The 26,016-nt window shown below is 45.2% G+C and overlaps 1 protein-coding gene and 1 long non-coding RNA gene across 5 annotated transcripts in view; both read left to right on the plus strand.

The window, feature by feature from the left end:
• The window catches only part of LOC118380265 (elongation factor 1-gamma-like), a 28,642-nt gene extending 3,197 nt beyond the window's left edge, over positions 1-25,445 (plus strand). Inside the window, 8 exon segments of the mRNA XM_052487370.1 lie at positions 12,388-12,530; positions 17,172-17,315; positions 19,192-19,321; positions 19,971-20,027; positions 20,030-20,180; positions 23,930-24,102; positions 24,448-24,572; positions 25,091-25,445. Coding sequence (XP_052343330.1) covers positions 12,388-12,530; positions 17,172-17,315; positions 19,192-19,321; positions 19,971-20,027; positions 20,030-20,180; positions 23,930-24,102; positions 24,448-24,572; positions 25,091-25,249 — 1,082 coding nt within the window. The 3' untranslated portion in view covers positions 25,250-25,445.
• Positions 102-4,766, plus strand: LOC127913850 (uncharacterized). Of its 4 annotated transcripts, none has more exons than XR_008086972.1 (3): positions 102-1,528; positions 1,962-2,734; positions 3,250-4,766. It is a non-coding gene; the product is annotated as an uncharacterized LOC127913850 (long non-coding RNA). The 4 variants fall into 4 exon arrangements; XR_008086973.1 differs by having other exon boundaries at positions 1,962-2,371; positions 2,653-4,766; XR_008086974.1 differs by having other exon boundaries at positions 1,962-2,330; positions 2,489-4,766.
• Positions 25,446-26,016: the final 571 nt, after the last annotated feature.

A 26,016-nucleotide genomic window follows, 5' to 3' on the forward strand; every position in this document is an offset into this window, starting at 1 on the left:
GTAGGGGGGTTAGATCACTACTGGCTGTAGGGGGGGGTTAGATCACTACTGGCTGTAGGGGAGGGGGGTTAGATCACTACTGGCTGTATGTGAATGAGTGATGAGTGTTTGGAGCAATACTGGCTGTATCCAAGGCTCAGCCAATCGTTTTACATAACAGAATGCAGCACGCGATTGGAGAGAGAAGAGACGACCAACTTACTATTTACAGCATCAGCCTGCGCTCTGAAAGACAGTTTGCCAGTTAACTCACAGCAGCGCGTCCCCTGAACCATAACGAAGAGGTACTGTAGGTCAGAAGCCTGACCACGGAGACGGAGACGGGGGGGGGGTGAGAAGGTGATGAAGCAGTACTTCATGACCTGTAACCGAAATAACACCTGGCATTTGGAAAGTTTGAGGTGAGGGAGACAGTGTGGTGGAACAAGTTTTGTTGGCACTGTGAAGTATCTTGCTAGCGGGATCGAATTCTCCGTTAGCTAGCCAGAGAAATGTTGAGCAACATTAGCCAACTTATTAAATAATAGAGTTTATGGTGTGAAAATTAGCAGGCTCATAAAGTCAGACAGCTAACGTTACAACATCAGATGAGCTGACGTTAGTAACCTAACCAATTCAATATAGTATTAACTGGTATACGACTCCTTGCCGTTCATCAAGTTATAACGCGTTAGTTGCTTACTGGACCCTGGAAATCGGTGTGAATGGTAACGAACTAACTACTATCTGTGAACTGATGTTTTCCCTCAGAAGTATGTGGTTCATTTTCAGAAGGAGAGAATTAGGTGAAAATGAGTTGTTGCTTGTTAAACAGGTGGATTCAGGGATGAGGTGTAGCTGGTTAAACAGGTGGATTCAGGGATGAGGTGTAGCTGGTTAAACAGGTGGATTCAGGGATGAGGTGTAGCTGGGCCTGGTTTAACAGGTGGATTCAGGGATGAGGTGTAGCTGGGCCTGGTTTAACAGGTGGATTCAGGGATGAGGTGTAGCTGGTTTAACAGGTGGATTCAGGGATGAGGTGTAGCTGGGCCTGGTTTAACAGGTGGATTCAGGGATGAGGTGTAGCTGGGCCTGGTTTAACAGGTGGATTCAGGGATGAGGTGTAGCTGGTTTAACAGGTGGATTCAGGGATGAGGTGTAGCTGGGCCTGGTTTAACAGGTGGATTCAGGGATGTGGTGTAGCTGGGCCTGGTTTAACAGGTGGATTCAGGGATGAGGTGTAGCTGGGCCTGGTTTAACAGGTGGATTCAGGGATGAGGTGTAGCTGGGCCTGGTTTAACAGGTGGATTCAGGGATGAGGTGTAGCTGGAGCTGGTTTAACAGGTGGATTCAGGGATGAAGTGGAGCTGGGCCTGGTTTAACAGGTGGATTCAGGGATGAAGTGGAGCTGGGCCTGGTTTAACAGGTGGATTCAGGGATGAAGTGGAGCTGGGCCTGGTTTAACAGGTGGATTCAGGGATGAAGTGGAGCTGGGCCTGGTTTAACAGGTGGATTCAGGGATGAGGTGTAGCTGGGCCTGGTTTAACAGGTGGATTCAGGGATGAGGTGTAGCTGGGCCTGGTTTAACAGGTGGATTCAGGGATGAGGTGTAGCTGGGCCTGGTTTAACAGGTGGATTCAGGGATGAGGTGTAGCTGGAGCTGGTTTAACAGGTGGATTCAGGGATGAAGTGTAGCTGGGCCTGGTTTAACAGGTGGATTCAGGGATGAAGTGGAGCTGGGCCTGGTTTAACAGGTGGATTCAGGGATGAGGTGGAGCTGGGCCTGGTTTAACAGGTGGATTCAGGGATGAGGTGTAGCTGGAGCTGGTTTAACAGGTGGATTCAGGGATGAGGTGGAGCTGGTTTAACAGGTGGATTCAGGGATAAAGTGTAGCTGGGCCTGGTTTAACAGGTGGATTCAGGGATGAGCTGGTTTAACAGGTGGATTCAGGGATGAAGTGTAGCTGGGCCTGGTTTAACAGGTGGATTCAGGGATGAAGTGGAGCTGGGCCTGGTTTAACAGGTGGATTCAGGGATGAGGTGTAGCTGGGCCTGGTTTAACAGGTGGATTCAGGGATGAAGTGGAGCTGGGCCTGGTTTAACAGGTGGATTCAGGGATGAGGTGTAGCTGGGCCTGGTTTAACAGGTGGATTCAGGGATGAAGTGGAGCTGGGCCTGGTTTAACAGGTGGATTCAGGGATGAGGTGTAGCTGGGCCTGGTTTAACAGGTGGATTCAGGGATGAGGTGTAGCTGGAGCTGGTTTAACAGGTGGATTCAGGGATGAAGTGTAGCTGGGCCTGGTTTAACAGGTGGATTCAGGGATGAAGTGGAGCTGGGCCTGGTTTAACAGGTGGATTCAGGGATGAGGTGTAGCTGGGCCTGGTTTAACAGGTGGATTCAGGGATGAGGTGTAGCTGGAGCTGGTTTAACAGGTGGATTCAGGGATGAGGTGGAGCTGGTTTAACAGGTGGATTCAGGGATGAAGTGTAGCTGGGCCTGGTTTAACAGGTGGATTCAGGGATGAGGTGTAGCTGGGCCTGGTTTAACAGGTGGATTCAGGGATGAAGTGGAGCTGGGCCTGGTTTAACAGGTGGATTCAGGGATGAGGTGTAGCTGGGCCTGGTTTAACAGGTGGATTCAGGGATGAAGTGGAGCTGGGCCTGGTTTAACAGGTGGATTCAGGGATGAAGTGGAGCTGGGCCTGGTTTAACAGGTGGATTCAGGGATGAGGTGTAGCTGGGCCTGGTTTAACAGGTGGATTCAGGGATGAAGTGGAGCTGGGCCTGGTTTAACAGGTGGATTCAGGGATGAAGTGGAGCTGGGCCTGGTTTAACAGGTGGATTCAGGGATGAGGTGTAGCTGGTTTAACTGGTGGATTCAGGGATGAGGTGTAGCTGGGCCTGGTTTAACAGGTGGATTCAGGGATAAAGTGGAGCTGGTTTAACAGGTGGATTCAGGGATGAGGTGTAGCTGGGCCTGGTTTAACAGGTGGATTCAGGGATGAGCTGGAGCTGGTTTAACAGGTGGATTCAGGGATGAAGTGTAGCTGGGCCTGGTTTAACAGGTGGATTCGGGGATGAGGTGTAGCTGGGCCTGGTTTAACAGGTGGATTCAGGGATGAGGTGTAGCTGGGCCTGGTTTAACAGGTGGATTCAGGGATGCGGTGTAGCTGGGCCTGGTTTAACAGGTGGATTCGGGGATGAGGTGTAGCTGGGCCTGGTTTAACAGGTGGATTCGGGGATGAAGTGGAGCTGGGCCTGGTTTAACAGGTGGATTCAGGGATGAGGTGTAGCTGGGCCTGGTTTAACAGGTGGATTCAGGGATGAAGTGGAGCTGGGCCTGGTTTAACAGGTGGATTCAGGGATGAAGTGGAGCTGGGCCTGGTTTAACAGGTGGATTCAGGGATGAGGTGTAGCTGGGCCTGGTTTAACAGGTGGATTCAGGGATGAAGTGGAGCTGGGCCTGGTTTAACAGGTGGATTCAGGGATGAAGTGTAGCTGGGCCTGGTTTAACAGGTGGATTCAGGGATGAGGTGTAGCTGGTTTAACTGGTGGATTCAGGGATGAGGTGTAGCTGGGCCTGGTTTAACAGGTGGATTCAGGGATAAAGTGGAGCTGGTTTAACAGGTGGATTCAGGGATGAGGTGTAGCTGGGCCTGGTTTAACAGGTGGATTCAGGGATGAGCTGGAGCTGGTTTAACAGGTGGATTCAGGGATGAAGTGTAGCTGGGCCTGGTTTAACAGGTGGATTCGGGGATGAGGTGTAGCTGGGCCTGGTTTAACAGGTGGATTCAGGGATGAGGTGTAGCTGGGCCTGGTTTAACAGGTGGATTCAGGGATGAGGTGTAGCTGGGCCTGGTTTAACAGGTGGATTCAGGGATGCGGTGTAGCTGGGCCTGGTTTAACAGGTGGATTCGGGGATGAGGTGTAGCTGGGCCTGGTTTAACAGGTGGATTCGGGGATGAAGTGGAGCTGGGCCTGGTTTAAACTGGATGCCACTATAGAGGTGAAAGAAACACCACACACTTTCCGTCTTTCTCAATACGGAGTTATGCCAGGCGTTACTTTGCCTGAAAGAGATCAATTATGCCAACAAACGGTCTCATTCATGGGGCGGCAGGTAGTCTCGTGGTTAGAGTGTAGGGTCCGCAGGGTAGCCTAGTGGTTAGAGTGTAGGGTCCGCAGGGTAGCCTAGTGGTTAGAGTGTAGGGTCCGCAGGGTAGCCTAGTGGTTAGAGTGTAGGGTCCGCAGGGTAGCCTAGTGGTTAGAGTGTAGGGTCCGCAGGGTAGCCTAGTGGTTAGAGTGTAGGGTCCGCAGGGTAGCCTAGTGGTTAGAGCGTTGGGCCTGTAACTGAAAGGTTGCTAGATTGAATCCCCGAGCTGACAAGGTAGAAATCTGTTTTTTTTTTGTCCCTGAACAAGGCAGTTAACCCACTGTTCCTAGGACGTCGTTGTAAATAAGAATTTGTTCTTAACTGACTTGCCAAGTTAAATAAATGTAAAATAAAACAATTCTCTGCTGGCACATTGTAGAACAGATGTCCACAGGCAGAACGTGCACAGTGTAATAACCTGCAGTGTAGCCTAAAGATATGGTTTTAGTTGTGTTGAACTTGACAGTAACACCTGAGAGTGAGGAGGATTATTCCATGTTTTACTCAGTGAATGTTATTTTTCCACACATGAAGCCTTGTGCACTTGATCGACGTCTACTATCGTGGCCACTATATAATAGAACAAAAATAGAATCCCTGTTCTGTTTCATTCTATTTCTACTTTAAGATGTTTTTCCCCAAGTGCAATATTTACATGTGTGTGTGGTCACAAGCGTTCTATTATAAAGGATGTCGTGGTAACAAGCGTACTATTATAAAGGCTGTCATGGTAACCAGTGTACTATTATAAAGGCTGTCATGGTAGCCAGCGTACTATTATAAAGGCTGTCATGGTAACCAGCGTACTATTATAAAGGCTGTCATGGTAACCAGCGTACTATTATAAAGGCTGTCATGGTAACCAGCGTACTATTATAAAGGCTGTCATGGTAACCAGCGTACTATTATAAAGGATGTCATGGTAACCAGCGTACTATTATAAAGGCTGTCATGGTAACCAGCGTACTATTATAAAGGATGTCATGGTAACCAGCGTACTATTATAAAGGCTGTCATGGTAACCAGCGTACTATTATAAAGGCTGTCATGGTAACCAGCGTACTATTATAAAGGATGTCATGGTAACCAGCGTACTATTATAAAGGCTGTCATGGTAACCAGCGTACTATTATAAAGGATGTCATGGTAACCAGCGTACTATTATAAAGGATGTCATGGTAACCAGCGTACTATTATAAAGGCTGTCATGGTAACCAGCGTACTATTATAAAGGCTGTCATGGTAACCAGCGTACTATTATAAAGGCTGTCATGGTAACCAGCGTACTATTATAAAGGCTGTCATGGTAACCAGCGTACTATTATAAAGGCTGTCATGGTAACCAGCGTACTATTATAAAGGCTGTCATGGTAACCAGCGTACTATTATAAAGGCTGTCATGGTAACCAGCGTACTATTATAAAGGCTGTCATGGTAACCAGCGTACTATTATAAAGGATGTCATGGTAACCAGCGTACTATTATAAAGGATGTCATGGTAACCAGCGTACTATTATAAAGGATGTCATGGTAACCAGCGTACTATTATAAAGGCTGTCATGGTAACCAGCGTACTATTATAAAGGCTGTCATGGTAACCAGCGTACTATTATAAAGGCTGTCATGGTAACCAGCGTACTATTATAAAGGATGTCATGGTAACCAGCGTACTATTATAAAGGATGTCATGGTAACCAGCGTACTATTATAAAGGATGTCATGGTAACCAGCGTACTATTATAAAGGATGTCATGGTAACCAGCGTACTATTATAAAGGATGTCATGGTAACCAGCGTACTATTATAAAGGATGTCATGGTAACCAGAGTGCTATTATAAAGGCTGTCATGGTAACCAGCGTACTATTATAAAGGCTGTCATGGTAACCAGCGTACTATTATAAAGGATGTCATGGTAGCCAGCGTACTATTTTAAAGGATGTCATGGTAACCAGCGTACTATTATAAAGGATGTCATGGTAACCAGCGTACTATTATAAAGGATGTCATGGTAACCAGCGTACTATTATAAAGGATGTCATGGTAACCAGCGTACTATTATAAAGGATGACATGGTAACCAGCGTACTATTATAAAGGATGACATGGTAACCAGCGTACTATTATAAAGGATGTCATGGTAACCAGCGTACTATTATAAAGGATGTCATGGTAACCAGCGTACTATTATAAAGGCTGTCATGGTAACCAGCGTACTATTATAAAGGATGTCATGGTAACCAGCGTACTATTATAAAGGATGACATGGTAACCAGCGTACTATTATAAAGGCTGTCATGGTAACCAGCGTACTATTATAAAGGCTGTCATGGTAACCAGCGTACTATTATAAAGGCTGTCATGGTAGCCAGCGTACTATTATAAAGGCTGTCATGGTAGCCAGCGTACTATTATAAAGGCTGTCATGGTAGCCAGCGTACTATTATAAAGGCTGTCATGGTAGCCAGCGTACTATTATAAAGGCTGTCATGGTAGCCAGCGTACTATTTTAAAGGATGTCATGGTAACCAGCGTACTATTATAAAGGATGTCATGGTAACCAGCGTACTATTATAAAGGATGTCATGGTAACTGCAATATCAGTGTTTTGTTTATTTCTCAAGACTTGAGTGTCATCTTGCAGTAAAGTCGTTGGATTGCTGCCGTTACATGATTTAGCTCGGAGTCAGATTCACATGAACCACTTTTTTTTATTTTACACACCGAGACTAATCATGTCGATGATATTCTTTGTTTAATTAGTTAACCTTCATTTCACCCTAGCAGGGGATTTTGTCTTTTGCATTTTTCAGTGAAACTGTTTTTGGCCCTCAGCAGTTTCCATCCGTGTGAATTGTTTTGATCCTTAAGACAATGGTGACCAACTAGCCTCCTCAATAGCAGCCCTCATACAGGGTTTGGTTTCCAGCTGTCCTAATTGAACACCTGATTCTACTAATCAGCTGACAATCATGGACTTGGTTGGTTGCATTGAGTGTTTAGGGCTGCAGCCCCATTTTTCTCGTGTACACTTGCATATTTTCTCAAGTGGATTAAACAAGGTTGGAGAATTGAGACTCAGCCTGTTTAGGCTCTTCCCTCTCTCCCTGTGTGGTCTGGGTCTGTCCTCTCTCTCCCTGTGGTGTCTGGCTCTGTCCTCTCTCTCCCTGTGGTGCCTGGCTCTGTCCTCTCTCTCCCTGTGGTGTCTGCCTCTGTCCTCTCTCTCCCTGTGGTGTCTGCCTCTGTCCTCTCTCTCCCTGTGGTGTCTGCCTCTGTCCTCTCTCTCCCTGTGGTGTCTGCCTCTGTCCTCTCTCTCCCTGTGGTGCCTGGCTCTGTCCTCTCTCTCCCTGTGGTGTCTGCCTCTGTCCTCTCTCTCCCTGTGGTGTCTGCCTCTGTCCTCTCTCTCCCTGTGGTGTCTGCCTCTGTCCTCTCTCTCCCTGTGGTGTCTGCCTCTGTCCTCTCTCTCCCTGTGGTGTCTGCCTCTCTCTGTGGTGTCACCTAGAGAGTTGGGTTGGGCTGTGTACCAGGGTATAATTGAAATTACCCACAGGATGGATTTCATAAACCGTCAAATTTAGTTGAAATCATTTTATTTTGAGTTTTTCGATAGATTTTAATATTTTGTAGACGCTGAGTAAATACCTGCAGTCTACTTGTGCAACACGCAAGGAGATTAACGACACATCACGTTATTAGTCGTTATGAACCAAAGTTCCCCCAGAACAGCGTGAGCTGGTGAGTCTGTAGTGTTGTTCGTCATATCAGTGAGTGTTGTGTGGTGCACCTGAGGTGAAGTCATTCACTACTAAATGTTTCGTATCTTATAACTGTCTTAAGATGTGCTATAGTCTCCAGCTGTGTATTTGGTTTGTTGTTAGTTATCTAAGTGGCTGATTTTAATAAGGAGACACGGGGGTGGGGGGTTCTGCTTTGTTTTCGAAGTCAAAGATCTGTGCAGCTGCCATATCCCCCCCCGTGGTTCCCACATTTTTGGGTTTTGATTCCAGCACTACACAGTTGATCCAAATAACCAGTTCCTCAGGCTTTGATTATTTGAATTAGCTGTGTAGTGCTGGAACAAAAACCAAAACGTGCTCCCAGGGGGGAACCCCATGACTGTGTTTAGGAAAACCGCGTGCTAGAGAACAGATGGCTTGAGGCCCTGGTGTGTTTCCTTGACAAGGTTATGGGTTGTAATTATGAGAGGTATTGACATGTTGAATGCACAGAGCTGTCTGTCTAAACTACTGGCTCACGGCTCGGACACCCCACTACTGGCTCACGGCTCGGACACCCCACTACTGGCTCACGGCTCGGACACCCCATATGCATACCCCACAAGACATGCCTACAAGAGGTCTCTTCACAGTCCAAGTTTAGAGCAGACTATGGGAGGCACATAGTACTACATAGAGCCATGACAACATGGAACTCTATTCCACAGTACTACATAGAGCCATGACTACATGGAACTCTATTCCACAGTACTACATAGAGCCATGACTACATGGAACTCTATTCCACAGTACTACATAGAGCCATGACAACATGGAACTCTATTCCACAGTACTACATAGAGCCATGACTACATGGAACTCTATTCCACAGTACTACAGAGCCATGACAACATGGAACTCTATTCCACAGTACTACATAGAGCCATGACTACATGGAACTCTATTCCACAGTACTACATAGAGCCATGACTACATGGAACTCTATTCCACAGTACTACATAGAGCCATGACTACATGGAACTCTATTCCACAGTACTACATAGAGCCATGACTACATGGAACTCTATTCCACAGTACTACATAGAGCCATGACTACATGGAACTCTATTCCACAGTACTACATAGAGCCATGACTACATGAAACTCTATTCCACAGTACTACATAGAGCCATGACTACATGGAACTCTATTCCACAGTACTACATAGAGCCATGACTACATGGAACTCTATTCCACAGTACTACATAGAGCCATGACTACATGGAACTCTATTCCACAGTACTACATAGAGCCATGACTACATGGAACTCTATTCCACAGTACTACATAGAGCCATGACTACATGGAACTCTATTCCACAGTACTACATAGAGCCATGACTACATGGAACACTATTCCACAGTACTACATAGAGCCATGACTACATGGAACTCTATTCCACAGTACTACATAGAGCCATGACAACATGGAACTCTATTCCACAGTACTACATAGAGCCATGACAACATGGAACTCTATTCCACAGTACTACATAGAGCCATGACTACATGGAACTCTATTCCACAGTACTACATAGAGCCATGACTACATGGAACTCTATTCCACAGTACTACATAGAGCCATGACTACACGGAACTCTATTCCACAGTACTACATAGAGCCGTGACTACATGGAACTCTATTCCACAGTACTACATAGAGCCATGACTACATGGAACTCTATTCCACAGTACTACATAGAGCCATGACTACATGGAACTCTATTCCACATCTAGTATCTGATGAAAGCAGTAAAATTACATTTAAAAAACAGATAAAAATACACCTTATAGAACAGCAGGGACTGTGAAGCAACACAAACAGATCAAAACCCCCAGATACAGTATGCTAGCAGTAGGGCTTTTCACTGCAGCGGTACTCCTTTATAAAACACCCTGGTGTTGTGGCAGAGAAATCCCACTGATAAGGATGGATCTAAACCCTCCTGTAGGTTTAAACTCCAACCCTGTTCCTGGAGAGCTACCGTCCTGTAGGTTTAAACTCCAACCCTGTTTTCCTGGAGAGCTACCGTCCTGTAGGTTTAAACTCCAACCCTGTTCCTGGAGAGCTACCGTCCTGTAGGTTTAAACTCCAACCCTGTTCCTGGAGAGATACCGTCCTGTAGGTTTAAACTCCAACCCTGTTCCTGGAGAGATACCGTCCTGTAGGTTTTATCTCCAACCCTGTTCCTGGAGAGATACCGTCCTGTAGGTTTTTAACTCCAACCCTGTTCCTAGAGAGCTACCGTCCTGTAGGTTTAAACTCCAACCCTGTTCCTGGAGAGCTACCGTCCTGTAGGTTTTTAACTCCAACCCTGTTCCTAGAGAACTACCGTCCTGTAGGTTTAAACTCCAACCCTGTTCCTGGAGAGCTAACCTCCTATAGGTCTGTTCCTGGAGAGCTACCGTCCTGTAGGTTTAAACTCCAACCCTGTTCCTGGAGAGCTACCGTCCTGTAGGTTTAAACTCCAACCCTGTTCCTGGAGAGATACCGTCCTGTAGGTTTAAACTCCAACCCTGTTCCTAGAGAGCTACCGTCCTGTAGGTTTAAACTCCAACCCTGTTCCTGGAGAGATACCATCCTGTAGGTTTAAACTCCAACCCTGTTCCTGGAGAGATATCATCCTGTAGGTTTAAACTCCAACCCTGTTCCTGGAGAGCTAACCTCCTATAGGTCTGTTCCTGGAGAGATACCGTCCTGTAGGTTTAAACTCCAACCCCAGTTCTAACCTGGTTCAGCTTTTCAACCAGCTATTTATTAGAAGGATGTGTGTTAGATGAGGGTTGGAGTTTAAACCTACAGGACGGTATCTCTCCAGGAACAGACCTATAGGAGGTTAGCTCTCTAGGAACAGACCTATAGGAGGTTAGCTCTCCAGGAACAGACCTATAGGAGGTTAGCTCTCCAGGAACAGGGTTGGAGTTTAAACCTACAGGACGGTATCTCTCCAGGAACAGACCTATAGGAGGTTAGCTCTCTAGGAACAGACCTATAGGAGGTTAGCTCTCCAGGAACAGACCTATAGGAGGTTAGCTCTCCAGGAACAGACCTATAGGAGGTTAGCTCTCCAGGAACAGACCTATAGGAGGTTAGCTCTCCAGGAACAGGGTTGGAGTTTAAACCTACAGGACGGTAGCTCTCCAGGAACAGACCTATAGGAGGTTAGCTCTCCAGGAACAGGGTTGGAGTTTAAACCTACAGGACGGTAGCTCTCCAGGAACAGACCTATAGGAGGTTAGCTCTCCAGGAACAGGGTTGGAGTTTAAACCTACAGGACGGTATCTCTCCAGGAACAGGGTTGGAGTTTAAACCTACAGGACGGTAGCTCTCCAGGAACAGGGTTGGAGTTTAAACCTACAGGACGGTAGCTCTCCAGGAACAGACCTATAGGAGGTTAGCTCTCCAGGAACAGGGTTGGAGTTTAAACCTACAGGACGGTATCTCTCCAGGAACAGGGTTGGAGTTTAAACCTACAGGACGGTAGCTCTCCAGGAACAGGGTTGGAGTTTAAACCTACAGGAGGGTATCTCTCCAGGAACAGGGTTGGAGTTTAAACCTACAGGACGGTAGCTCTCCAGGAACAGGGTTGGAGTTTAAACCTACAGGACGGTAGCTCTCCAGGAACAGGGTTGGAGTTTAAACCTACAGGACGGTATCTCTCCAGGAACAGGGTTGGAGTTTAAACCTACAGGACGGTAGCTCTCCAGGAACAGGGTTGGAGTTTAAACCTACAGGACGGTAGCTCTCCAGGAACAGACCTATAGGAGGTTAGCTCTCTAGGAACAGGGTTGGAGTTTAAACCTACAGGACGGTATCTCTCCAGGAACAGGGTTGGAGTTTAAACCTACAGGACGGTAGCTCTCCAGGAACAGGGTTGGAGTTTAAACCTACAGGAGGGTATCTCTCCAGGAACAGGGTTGGAGTTTAAACCTACAGGACGGTAGCTCTCCAGGAACAGGGTTGGAGTTTAAACCTACAGGAGGGTATCTCTCCAGGAACAGGGTTGGAGTTTAAACCTACAGGACGGTAGCTCTCCAGGAACAGGGTTGGAGTTTAAACCTACAGGAGGGTATCTCTCCAGGAACAGGGTTGGAGTTTAAACCTACAGGACGGTATCTCTCCAGGAACAGGGTTGGAGTTTAAACCTACAGGACGGTAGCTCTCCAGGAACAGGGTTGGAGTTTAAACCTACAGGAGGGTTTAGATCCATCCTTATCAGTGGGATTTCTCTGCCACAACACCAGGGTGTTTTATAAAGGAGTACCGCTGCAGTGAAAAGCCCTACTGCTAGCATACTGTATCTGGGGGTTTTGATCTGAGATATAAGTCATGACCTGGACTTTTCTAAGAAAGGTCATTGGTCTGAAAAGTCCACCAAAGCGTTTGGATTCTCACAGCCCTTTGGGACGACATTACCTCCGTTAAGACCTGTGCTCACATTCTCATCTTGTGGACTGTCTGTCTTTTGTCTTCTCCTCCAGTGAGCAATGAGGCCCTGCGTGGCAGCAGTCCCCAGGCCCAGTCCCAGGTGCTTCAGTGGGTAAGCTTCGCTGATGCTGAAATCATCCCTCCAGCCTCTACGTGGGTCTTCCCCACTTTGGGAATCATGCAGTTCAACAAGCAGGTATGTACTGCTATCGCTGATGCTATTTCTGGGTTTGTTCCAGGTCCACTGTATTGTAGTTATGCTGTAGATCAGGTGTGGATTGTAGTTATCCTGTAGATCAGGTGTGGATTGTAGTTATGCTGTAGATCAGGTGTGGATTGTAGTTATGCTGTAGATCAGGTGTGTATTGTAGTTATGCTGTAGATCAGGTGTGTATTGTAGTTATGCTGTAGATCAGTTATGCTGTAGATTATGCTGTAGGGTGTGTATTGTAGTTATGCTGTAGATCAGATCAGTGTGTATTGTAGTTATGCTGTAGATCAGGTGTGTATTGTAGTTATGCTGTAGATCAGGTGTGTATTGTAGTTATGCTGTAGATCAGGTGTGTATTGTAGTTATGCTGTAGATCAGGTGTGTATTGTAGTTATGCTGTAGATCAGGTGTGTATTGTAGTTATGCTGTAGATCAGGTGTGTATTGTAGTTATGCTGTAGATCAGGTGTGGATTGTAGTTATGCTGTAGATCAGGTGTGTATTGTAGTTATGCTGTAGATCAGGTGTGGATTGTAGTTATGCTGTAGATCAGGTGTGGATTGTAGTTATGCTGTAGATCAGGTGTGGATTGTAGTTATGCTGTAGATCAGGTGTGTATTGTAGTTATGCTGTAGATCAGGTGTGGATTGTAGTTATGCTGTAGATCAGGTGTGGATTGTAGTTATGCTGTAGATCAGGTGTGGATTGTAGTTATGCTGTAGATCAGGTGTGTATTGTAGTTATGCTGTAGATCAGGTGTGGATTGTAGTTATGCTGTAGATCAGGTGTGTATTGTAGTTATGCTGTAGATCAGGTGTGTATTGTAGTTATGCTGTAGATCAGGTGTGTATTGTAGTTATGCTGTAGATCAGGTGTGGGCAATTCCAATCCTCGAGGGCCTGATTGTTGTCACAGTTTTGCCCCCCCCCCCCAGCGAACACACCTGACTCCCAACAATCACCTAATTATGATCTTCAGTTTGGAGTGCAGTGTGATTAATCAGCTGTGTTTGCTAGGGGTGGAGTAAAAAGTGTGACTCCAATCAGGCCCTCGAGGCGCCCAGCCCTGATTTTATACGATCATATCTTAAAACCAGGGTGGAAATTACCTTTTTCTCCACCAGCCACATTAAAACATCTACCAGCAGCCACTCAGATTTTTCCCAGCAAAAATATATATTTTTTATTATTACACCAAAACATATCATTTCTATGTATGTATGTGTGTATGTATGTGTTGCCTGACATTACTACATATCTGTCATTAGTCCTGGGGGTTATTACTGTAGGACATTAATACATATCTGTCATTAGTCCTGTGGGTTATTACTGTAGGACATTAATACATATCTGTCATTAGTCCTGGGGGTTATTACTGTAGGACATTAATACATATCTGTCATTAGTCCTGTGGGTTATTACTGTAGGACATTAATACATATCTGTCATTAGTCCTGTGGGTTATTACTGTAGGACATTACTACATATCTGTCATTAGTCCTGGGGGTTATTACTGTAGGACATTACTACATATCTGTCATTAGTCCTGGGGGTTATTACTGTAGGACATTAATACATATCTGTCATTAGTCCTGGGGGTTATTACTGTAGGACATTACTACATATCTGTCATTAGTCCTGGGGGTTATTACTGTAGGACATTACTACATATCTGTCATTAGTCCTGGGGGTTATTACTGTAGGACATTAATACATATCTGTCATTAGTCCTGTGGGATATTAATACATATCTGTCATTAGTCCTGGGGGTTATTACTGTAGGACATTAATACATGTCTGTCATTAGTCCTGTGGGACATTAATACATATCTGTCATTAGTCCTGGGGGTTATTACTGTAGGACATTAATACATATCTGTCATTAGTCCTGTGGGATATTAATACAGATCTGTCATTAGTCCTGTGGGACATTAATACATATCTGTCATTAGTCCTGTGGGACATTAATACATATCTGTCATTAGTCCTGGGGGTTATTACTGTAGGACATTAATACATGTCTGTCATTAGTCCTGTGGGACATTAATACATATCTGTCATTAGTCCTGGGGGTTATTACTGTAGGACATTAATACATATCTGTCATTAGTCCTGTGGGATATTAATACAGATCTGTCATTAGTCCTGTGGGACATTAATACATATCTGTCATTAGTCCTGTGGGACATTAATACATATCTGTCATTAGTCCTGTGGGACATTAATACATATCTGTCATTAGTCCTGTGGGACATTAATACATGTCTGTCATTAGTCCTGTGGGATGTTAATACATATCTGTCATTAGTCCTGGGGGTTATTACTGTAGGACATTAATACATATCTGTCATTAGTCCTGGGGGTTATTACTGTAGGACATTACTACATATCTGTCATTAGTCCTGGGGGTTATTACTGTAGGACATTAATACATATCTGTCATTAGTCCTGTGGGACATTAATACAGATCTGTCATTAGTCCTGTGGGATATTAATACATATCTGTCATTAGTCCTGTGGGACATTAATACAGATCTGTCATTAGTCCTGTGGGACATTAATACAGATCTGTCATTAGTCCTGTGGGACATTAATACATATCTGTCATTAGTCCTGTGGGACATTAATACATATCTGTCATTAGTCCTGGGGGTTATTATTGCAGGACATTACTACATATCTGTCATTAGTCCTGGGGGTTATTACTGTAGGACATTAATACATATCTGTCATTAGTCCTGGGGGTTATTACTGTAGGACATTAATACATATCTGTCATTAGTCCTGTAGGACATTAATACAGATCTGTCATTAGTCCTGTAGGACATTAATACATATCTGTCATTAGTCCTGTAGGACATTAATACATATCTGTCATTAGTCCTGGGGGTTATTACTGTAGGACATTAATACATATCTGTCATTAGTCCTGGGGGTTATTACTGTAGGACATTACTACATATCTGTCATTAGTCCTGTGGGACATTAATACATGTCTGTCATTAGTCCTGTGGGATATTACTGTAGGACATTAATACATATCTGTCATTAGTCCTGTGGGACGTTAATACATATCTGTCATTAGTCCTGTAGGATGTTAATACAGATCTGTCATTAGTCCTGTGGGACATTAATACATATCTGTCATTAGTCCTGTAGGACGTTAATATATATCTGTCATTAGTCCTGTAGGACATTAATACAGATCTGTCATTAGTCCTGTAGGACATTAATACAGATCTGTCATTAGTCCTGTAGGACATTAATACATATCTGTCATTAGTCCTGTGGGACATTAATACATGTCTGTCATTAGTCCTGTGGGATGTTAATACAGATCTGTCATTAGTCCTGTGGGACGTTAATACAGATCTGTCATTAGTCCTGTGGGACGTTAATACATGTCTGTCATTAGTCCTGTGGGACATTAATACATATCTATCATTAGTCCTGTGGGACATTAATACATGTCTGTCATTAGTCCTGTAGGACATTAATACATGTCTGTCATTAGTCCTGTGGGACATTAATACATATCTATCATTAGTCCTGTGGGACATTAATACATGTCTGTCATTAGTCCTGTGGGACATTAATACATGTCTGTCATTAGTCCTGTGGGACATTAATACATGTCTGTCATTAGTCCTGTGGGACATTAATACATGTCTGTCATTAGTCCTGTAGGACATTAATACATGTCTGTCATTAGTCCTGTGGGACATTAATACATGTCTGTCATTAGTCCTGTGGGACATTAATACATGTCTGTCATTAGTCCTGTGGGACATTAATACATGTCTGTCATTAGTCCTGTAGGACATTAATACATGTCTGTCATTAGTCCTGTGGGACATTAATACATGTCTGTCATTAGTCCTGTAGGACATTAATACATGTCTGTCATTAGTCCTGTGGGATATTAATACATATCTGTCATTAGTCCTGTGGGACATTAATACATGTCTGTCATTAGTCCTGTGGGATATTAATACATATCTGTCATTAGTCCTGTGGGACATTAATACATATCTGTCATTAGTCCTGTGGGACATTAATACATGTCTGTCATTAGTCCTGTGGGACATTAATACATGTCTGTCATTAGTCCTGTGGGATATTAATGCAGGACCTATTTTGTCAGTATTGCTGTTGATTATCTCTCACAACACCTAGAGACTGTTAATTCACATGCTCTAGTAATCACCTGAGAGATGTTCGGCGTTAACATCCATTTCCTGCTGCAGTGAAACAACTAATTGAAATGCGGTTTGGTGGCTGTAGTTCTTAATGAAGTGTCTTGGGAGCTACCTCATCGCTTCTTAGGAGCTACATCATCGGTTCTTAGGAGCTACCTCATCGGTTCTTAGGAGCTACCTCATCGGTTCTTAGGAGCTACCTCATCGCTTCTTAGGAGCTACATCATCGGTTCTTAGGAGCTACCTCATCGGTTCTTAGGAGCTACCTCATCGGTTCTTAGGAGCTACCTCATCGGTTCTAGTTAACTGCTACTCGGATCCATTTGGATGCCATGTCTCTTGTCCTGTATGTGTAGCCTCTAGTCTTGTACAATGTAATGTATCCATTGGTAATTGTAATGCATTGCATATACCCCTCCCTCCCTCCAGGCAACAGAGCAGGCCAAGGAGGAGATGAAGAAGGTTCTGTCTGTCCTCAACCATCACCTCAACACCAGGACCTTCCTGGTTGGAGAGAGAGTCAGCCTGGCTGATATCAGCGTGGCCTGTAGCATGATCTGGCTCTATAAACAGGTTTGATTTTTCTCTTTTACTGTTATGACAGCGAATACCCTAGGGGCTTCATGTCTCTGACTTAGTCTGGGTGGGTGTTTCCCTATGCGTTCCTCAAAGTACCTGTTGGACTGCACACACTTTGCTTCAGTTAACTGATCAGTGGTTTGTTGAATCAGGGAACCTCGTGTGTTTATTAACAAACAGGGTGTGTCTCAAATTGGCTCCCTATTAAGTGCACTTTGGGACTAAAACACAGGGCAGATTTACGAGACCGTAACCACAGTGATGGACTAAAAACACAGGGACGATTTACGAGACTGTAACCATAGTGATGGACTAAAAACACAGGGACGATTTACGAGACAGTAACCATAGTGATGTACTAACACACTAGTGTTCCATTTAGGATGGTTTACTGGAGACAGTAACCATAGTGATGTACTAACACACTAGTGTTCCATTTAGGATGGTTTACTGGAGACAGTAACCATAGTGATGGACTAACACACTAGTGTTCCATTTAGGATGGTTTACTGGAGACAGTAACCATAGTGATGGACTACAACACACTTTCAATGGAGATTGGAAAGTCCATTGATGGATTTTGAATCCAGGACTTAATCTGGGTCCGGGAAACCTGAGGAAATGGCTTTGATGTCCTATGACTTGGCCTTGGTCAGTATTTCTCTGTCCATTCCTCAAGGGAGCACCTCCTAGGACTGCACATATCAGCTCTAGATACAAACGTGCTCGGTGGATTGGGAAACACTGTCCACGTGGTTGGTTTAGGGTAGTAGAGCTGGCCACGGTGGTTGATTTGGGGTAGTGGAGCTGGCCACGGTGGTTGGTTTGGGGTAGTAGAGCTGGCCACGGTGGTTGATTTGGGGTAGTAGAGCTGGCCACGGTGGTTGATTTGGGGTAGTGGAGCTGGCCACGGTGGTTGATTTGGGGTAGTGGAGCTGGCCACGGTGGTTGGTTTGGGGTAGTGGAGCTGGCCACGGTGGTTGGTTTAGGGTAGTAGAGCTGGCCACGGTGGTTGGTTTGGGGTAGTGGAGCTGGCCACTGTGGTTGGTTTGGGGTAGTAGAGCTGGACACGGTGGTTGGTTTAGGGTAGTGTAGCTGGACACGGTGGTTGGTTTGGAGTAGTAGAGCTGGCCACGGTGGTTGGTTTGGAGTAGTGGAGCTGGCCACGGTGGTTGGTTTGGGGTAGTAGAGCTGGCCACGGTGGTTGGTTTAGGGTAGTGGAGCTGGCCACGGTGGTTGGTTTGGGGTAGTGGAGCTGGCCACGGTGGTTGGTTTGGGGTAGTGGAGCTGGCCACGGTGGTTGGTTTGGGGTAGTGGAGCTGGCCACGGTGGTTGGTTTGGGGTAGTAGAGCTGGCCACGGTGGTTGGTTTGGGGTAGTAGAGCTGGCCACGGTGGTTGGTTTGGGCTAGTGGAGCTGGCCACGGTGGTTGGTTTGGGCTAGTGGAGCTGGCCACGGTGGTTGGTTTGGGCTAGTGGAGCTGGTCACTGTGGTTGGTTTGGGGTAGTGGAGCTGGTCACTGTGGTTGGTTTGGGGTAGTGGAGCTGGTCACTGTGGTTGGTTTGGGGTAGTGGAGCTGGCCACGGTGGTTGGTTTGGGGTAGTGGAGCTGGCCACGGTGGTTGGTTTGGGGTAGTGGAGCTGGCTACGGTGGTTGGTTTGGGCTAGTAGAGCTGGCCACGGTGGTTGGTTTGGGGTAGTGGAGCTGGCCACGGTGGTTGGTTTGGGGTAGTGGAGCTGGCCACGGTGGTTGGTTTGGGGTAGTAGAGCTGGCAACGTTGGTTGGTTTAGAGTAGTGGAGCTGGCCACGGTGGTTGGTTTGGGATAGTAGAGCTGTCCACGGTGGTTTTAAATTACCCTCTCCTCCTGTAGGTCCTTGAGCCTTCCTTCCGCCAACCTTTCCCCAACGTGAACCGCTGGTTCCAGACCTGCGTCAACCAGCCCCAATTCAAGACCGTGCTCGGAGAGGTCAAGCTCTGCGACAAGATGGCTCAGTTTGATCGTAAGGACCAACCTTAGCATTAAGCATTGTTCTAGTTCCATGATCCAAAAATGTTTTCTGTGAAGCATAGTGTTGTATTTTCTGCACATTTTACATGTTTTGATAGATTTTCTAAATGACAAATATTTGGAGTTTGTTTTCATGGAGAAGATTGAAAGGTGTTTCTATGAAGTAATTTGTCACCCACCCAAGACCGTACTATCATGACAGAGGCATCCCCCTCGTTGTGAAATCTAATCCTTGGGAGAATAACGCAGGACTTTGGCACAGGTTAAAGTAGACCCAATCTACAACAATCTGACTTGAAGACCTGGGACAGTAGTTACTATATTATGAGAGGTGCCGGTACGCCCCACTTAATAATAATAATATAATATATGCCATTTAGCAGACGCTTTTATCCAAAGCGACTTACAGTCATGTGTGCATACATTCTACGTATGGGTGGTCCCGGGGATCGAACCCACTACCCTGGCGTTACAAGCGCCATGCTCTACCAACTGAGCTACAGAAGGACCACTTAAAGCACTGATGTATGCTAATGTTATCAAATGGTAATAGCATTTCGTTTTGATGTTAAAAGATGCAAACGCAAGGATACACTGAGTGTAGTACACTGGATTGGTTATTGAATGTCTTTATTCTCCAGCCAAGAAGTTCTCTGACATGCAGCCCAAGAAAGACTGCCATTCCAAGAAAGACGCTCCCCCAAGAAAGAGAAAGCTGGAAAGGAGGGAGGCAAACCTCAGGAGAAGAAAAAGAAGGAAGCTGCCCCTGCCGAGGAGGAAATGGACGAGTGTGAGGCAGCTCTGGCTTCAGAACCCAAAACAAAGGACCCTTTCGCTCATCTGCCAAAGAGGTACATCATATCTCTACCTAGATCAGACCTGAGGGTTATACTGACAATCTGGATCGATGCGTTAGCAAGCTAACTTGTCTAAATATTGTGATTTTAATTTGTTTGGAAGATGAGCTTGACATGGTCTTGGTGTAATTTATTGAAACAACCAATAACATACTCTTGAGTGTGTTTCAGATGTCTGGAAACAGATTTTCAGACATCTTTGCACTGAAATTACATCTACATAAGTATTCAGACCCTTTACTCAGTACTTTGTTGAAGCACCTTTGGCAGTGATTACAGCGTCAAGTCTTCTTGGGTATGACGCTACAAGCTTGGCACACCTGTATTTGGGAAGTTTCTCCCATTCTTCTCTGCAGATCTTCTCAAGTGCTATTTTCAGGTCTCCCCAGAGACGTTCGATTGGGTATAATTCCTGGCTCTGGCTGGGCCACTGAAGGACATTCAGAGACTTGTCCCAAAGCCACTCCTGTGTTGTCTTGGCTGTGTGTATAGGGATGGTAAAACCTTCGCCCCATTCTGAGTGCTAATAGAGCAGATTTTCATCAAGGATCTCTGTACTTTGCTCCATTCATCTTTACCTCGATCCTGACTAGTCTCCCAGTCCCTGCCGCTGAAAAACATCCCCACAGCATGATGCTGCCACCACCAAGCTTCACAGTAGGGATGGTGCCACCACCATGCTTCACAGTAGGGATGGTGCCACCACCATGCTTCACAGTAGGGATGGTGCCACCACCATGCTTCACAGTAGGGATGGTGCCACCACCATGCTTCACAGTAGGGATGGTGCCACCACCATGCTTCACAGTAGGGATGGTGCCGGATGTCTTCCTGATATGACACTTGGCGTTCAGGCCAAAAACTTCAGTCTAGGTTTATTCAGACCAGGCAGTCCATTGGGTGCCTTTTGGCGAACTCCAATCGACCTGTCATGTGCCTTCTACTGAGGAGCGGCTTCCGTCTGGCCACTCTACCATAAAGGCCTGATTGGTGGAGAAGCCGCAGAAATGGTTGTCCTTCTGGAAGGTTCTCCCATCTCCACAGAGGAACTCTGGAGCTCTGTCAGTGACCATCGGGTCCCTGACCAAGGCACTTCTCCTTATTACTCAGTTTGGCCGGGTGGCCAGCTCTAGGAAGAGTCTTGGTGGTTGCAAACTTCTTCCATTTAAGAATGATGGAGGCCACTGTGTTCTTGGGGACCTTCAATGCTGCAGACATGTTTTGGTTACCCTTCGCAGATCTGTGCCTCGACACAATCCTGCCTCGGAGCTCTACGGCCAATTCCTTCGACCTCATGGCTTGGTTTTTGCTCTGACATGCACTGTCGACTGTGGGACCTTATATAGACAGGTGTCTGTGCCTTTCCAAATCATGTCCGAACAATTGAATTTACCAAAGGTAGAGTCCAATCAAGTTGTAGAAACTTCTCAAGGATGATCATTAGAAACAGGGTGCACCTGAGCTCAATTTCTAGCCTTTTAGCAAAGGGTCTGAATACTTTTTTCTTTTTTTTAATGGTATTTCTGTTTTATATTTGCAAAACAATTTAAAAACCTGTTTTTGCTTCGTCATTATGGGGAATTGTGTGTAGATTGAGGAAACATTTTAGTTAATCAATTTTTGGATAAGGCTGTAACGAAATGTGAAAATTCAAGGGGTCTGAATACTTTCTCGAATGCACTGTACACTGAACAAAAAATCTAAACGTAACGTGTGAATGTTTTTGGTCTCATTATTTCATGAGCTGAAATAAAAGAGCATCATAAATGTTCCAGACGCACAGACATATTATGTCTCTTCCTGTTAGTGAGCATTTCTCCTTTGCCAAGATAAAAAAAATCAAAAAAATAACCTTTATTTAACCAGGTAGGCCAGTTGAGAACAAGTTCTCATTTGCAACTGCAACCTGGCCAAGATAAAGCATAGCAGTGTGAACAGACAACACAGAGTTAGTTACACATGGAGTAAACAATTAACAAGTCAATAACACAGTAGGAAAAAATACATTATGTCTCTTCCTGTTAGTGAGCATTTCTCCTTTGCCAAGATAATCAGCCACCTGACGACATGTTAAATAACCAATTATCTGTCAACAGCTCCGGTGGACATTCCTGCAGTCATCATGCCAATTGCACGCTCACTCAAAACATGAGACATCTGTGGCCTTGTGTGACACACCTGCACTTTTTTGGGGGGGCTGCCTTTTATTGTCCCCAGCACAAGGTGCACCTGTGTAATGATCATGCTGTTTAATCAGCTTCTTGATATGCCACACCTGTCAGGTGGATGGATTATCTTGGCAAAGGAGAAATGATCACTGACATGGGATGTAAACACATTTGTTCACAACATTTGAGAGACAAGCTTTTTTTTTTGTGTGTATGGAGCATTCCCGTGATATTTTATCTCCGCTCGTGAAACATGAGACCAAAATGTTTACATGTTGTGTTTTTTTACATCTTTTTCTTCAGTGTATAATTTGCTTCGGAGGAGAGAGGGGTGAGCTTAAGATTCTGTCTGACTATTTAACCGTATGTGTAGAGACTCGTCAGAAGTTGTAAGGAACCCAATATCATTTGGAAAGTATCCCAAAAGGCAGACATTGAGTTTTGAGGGAGCTAGAAACTGGTATGCTGGCTGCGGGGAATGTCTACCAGAGCTGTTGACGACAGTTTGGCAGTACGTCCAACCGGTCTCACAACCACAGGACCGCGTTGTGTGGCGTTGTGTGGCGTTGTGTGGCGTTGTGTGGCGTTGTGTGGGCTTGTGGTTTTCTGATGTCAACGTTGTCAACAGGTTGGGGTTATGGTATGGGCAGGCATAAACTACAGACAATGAAAACGATCGCCTTTTATCCGCGTCAATTTGAATGCGCAGAGATGCCGTAATGATATCCTGGGGCCACTTGTCGTACCATTCATCCACCTTCATCGCCTCGTGTTTCAGCGTGATAATGCACGGCCCCCCATGTCTCAAGGATCTGTACACAATTCCTGGAAGCTGAAAATGTCCCAGTTCTTCCATGGCCTGCATACTCACCAGACATGTCACCCGTTGAGCATGTTTGGGATGCTCTGGATCGGTGTGTATGGCAGCGTGATCCAGTTTCCACCAATATTCAACAACTTCACACAGTTATTGAAGAGGAGTGGGACAACATTCCACGGGCCACAATCAACAGCCTGATCAACTCTATGTGAAGGAGATGTGTCGTGCTGCATGAGGAAAATGGTCACACCAGATACTGACTGGTTTTCTGATCCACGCCTCTTTATATTTATATATATATATAATATGACCAACAGATGCATATCTGTATTCCCAGTCATGTGAAATCCATAGATTAGGGCCTCATGAATTAATTTATTCATTTTGACTGACTGATTTCCTTATGAGCTGTAACTCAGTAAAATATATGAAGATGTTGCGGGTTTTTATTTTTGTTTTTTTTCAGTATATTTAGTCCTGTGTATCCTACATGATCTGCTCATAACTCAATCTTCTCTTTTCTCCACTGGTCAATATTTTATTGTGTACGTGGTCGGATTGTGGTCTAATAACTCAATCTTCTCTTCTCATACCTCTCATTCACTATACCGGTCCAAAGTCTATATATATATCAACCTCTGTACTCTACATAGCCACCTAATAACTCTGTCTCCTCGTGTCCTGCTTTCGCTCTCCTCCTCTCCTCTTCCTGCTCTCTCTCCTCCTCTTCCTGCTCTCTCTCTCTCTCTGTGCAGTGCGTTTGTCATGGATGAGTTCAAGAGGAAGTACTCTAACGAGGACACGCTGACTGTAGCCGTGCCCCACTTCTGGGAACACTTTGACAAGGAGGGCTACTCCATCTGGTACGGCGAGTACAAATTCCCCGAGGAGCTTACCATGACCTTCATGAGCTGCAACCTCATCATGGGTGAGATACCTACCACAGCCGTCCATAGGCTCTAGATCCACATAGCCGTCCATAGGCTCTACACCCACACAGCCGTCAATAGGCGTCACACGCACCAGACTCCCAAATGAATCATTTAGAAAGTAGTGACACGTGTACTTCATACTGTTAAGCTACAGTTATGTAAACGCCGACTCGACAGTAAATTTCAAGTCCATCTCAATTAACACGCAGCGTGACGGCCATGTATTTAGAGTCAAGGATTCCACGTGTATCGATCATTGTCACACAAAAAAAGTACTGAATGTCTGGAGTCTTTGAGGGTGTAAAAATGGAGATGTTCTGAAAGCGGCTTCATCTTTTCAGGAATGTTCCAGCGACTCGACAAACTCCGCAAGAACGGCTTTGCCAGCGTGATCCTGTTCGGAGGGAACAACGACAGTAGCATTTCTGGAATCTGGATCTTTAGGGGACAGGACTTGGCTTTCACTGTGAGTTTCTGTTTCCCCTTGGGGTGGAAGGACATTTTTACTAGGTCATTCTGGTCTGTTATTATCGCCCTGGGGATAATAAAGTTGACTAAACTGAGCACTTTTGGAGAGACACTGGGGGACTGGTTTCCCAGACATGGATTAAGTTTAGTCCAGGACCACAACAACAAAAAATATTTTAGTTCTGGACTAAACTTAATGTGTCTGGGAAACTGGTCCTTGGGTTTGAATTGAAAATGTGCTCTTGGAGATTTGTGTGCACACACACAGAGATCTCCAAGAGCACATTTTCAATTCAGCAATATATATATAATATATATGCACATTTTGTGTGTACATATATATATATATATATATATACATACATACGAGTGACTTGGTTGATCTTGTTATAGTCTCACCAAGCATTGATGAACCCAACTAGTTACTACTTCTCTCCCAATAATGGGGATGTCGTTAATTCAATGATTGTGTGCTTGCGTTTAGTTGACCACATATCATCTCTCCCTCCTGTGTAGTTGTCTGATGACTGGCAGATTGATTATGAGTCGTACGCCTGGCGCAAACTGGACCCCGACAGCGACGAAACCAAGACCATGGTCAAGGAGTACTTTGCTTGGGAGGGAGAGTTCAAACACGTGGGAAAACCCTTTAACCAGGGCAAGTGCTTCAAGTGAGCAGCGTGGAGGAGGATGGCACCATGACCCCTATACGTCCGACGCTATACATCAACACCTTAACCTAAAGGACATTCAACCACCTTAAAACTACACTTGGACCTTCTCAAACTGATCTTCAGTTGGAGTGGATTGTGTCGCAATGGTTCAACAAAAGTACTTGTTTTGAGTTGACAAATAAACATGTTTTCCACAATGCCATTTTTTTGTGTGTGTGTGGGGGGGGGGGGGGTTTTGGTGATAGAATTCCCGCCAAAAAAAAGGAATGGTCGTTTTCTTGACTCTTTTTGTTGTTTTGTGGCCTGGAGTTGTGTCCCCCTCACCTCTTGAGCCTGAATCTCTTCTCAGTTCAGAGTGCCAGTCTGTTTGAGCCATTATACCGACTCCCTTGTCAGTCATTGTCATGTTTGGCTTAACAATGAGCAATGGAATTGGCACAAACAGATCTGGGACCAGGCTAATTCGGTTAAAATATTCAGTAATTTTATTGTTTTGGTGTATCTATCATGAAGCTGAAATCTGGACATGGAGTAAAAAATAATTAAATGGCTGTCCATTAAATAATTGGTTGTGTACATTATAGCCTTAATGTGGTGGAAAATAAATACATTTAACATCGACAGTCTAAACATCTACAGTCTCCCGGCCCTCAGCCTCGTGACTCTCCTGCCCCTCCCCTCAGCCTCGCGACTCTCCTGCCCCTCCCCTCGTCCTCGCGAGTCTCCCCTCATCCTCGCAACCCTCCCACCCTCGGCCTCGCGAGTCTC

This window comes from Oncorhynchus keta, chromosome 30 (assembly GCF_023373465.1).
Source record: "Oncorhynchus keta strain PuntledgeMale-10-30-2019 chromosome 30, Oket_V2, whole genome shotgun sequence".
In the NCBI taxonomy this organism is placed as follows: domain Eukaryota; kingdom Metazoa; phylum Chordata; class Actinopteri; order Salmoniformes; family Salmonidae; genus Oncorhynchus; species Oncorhynchus keta.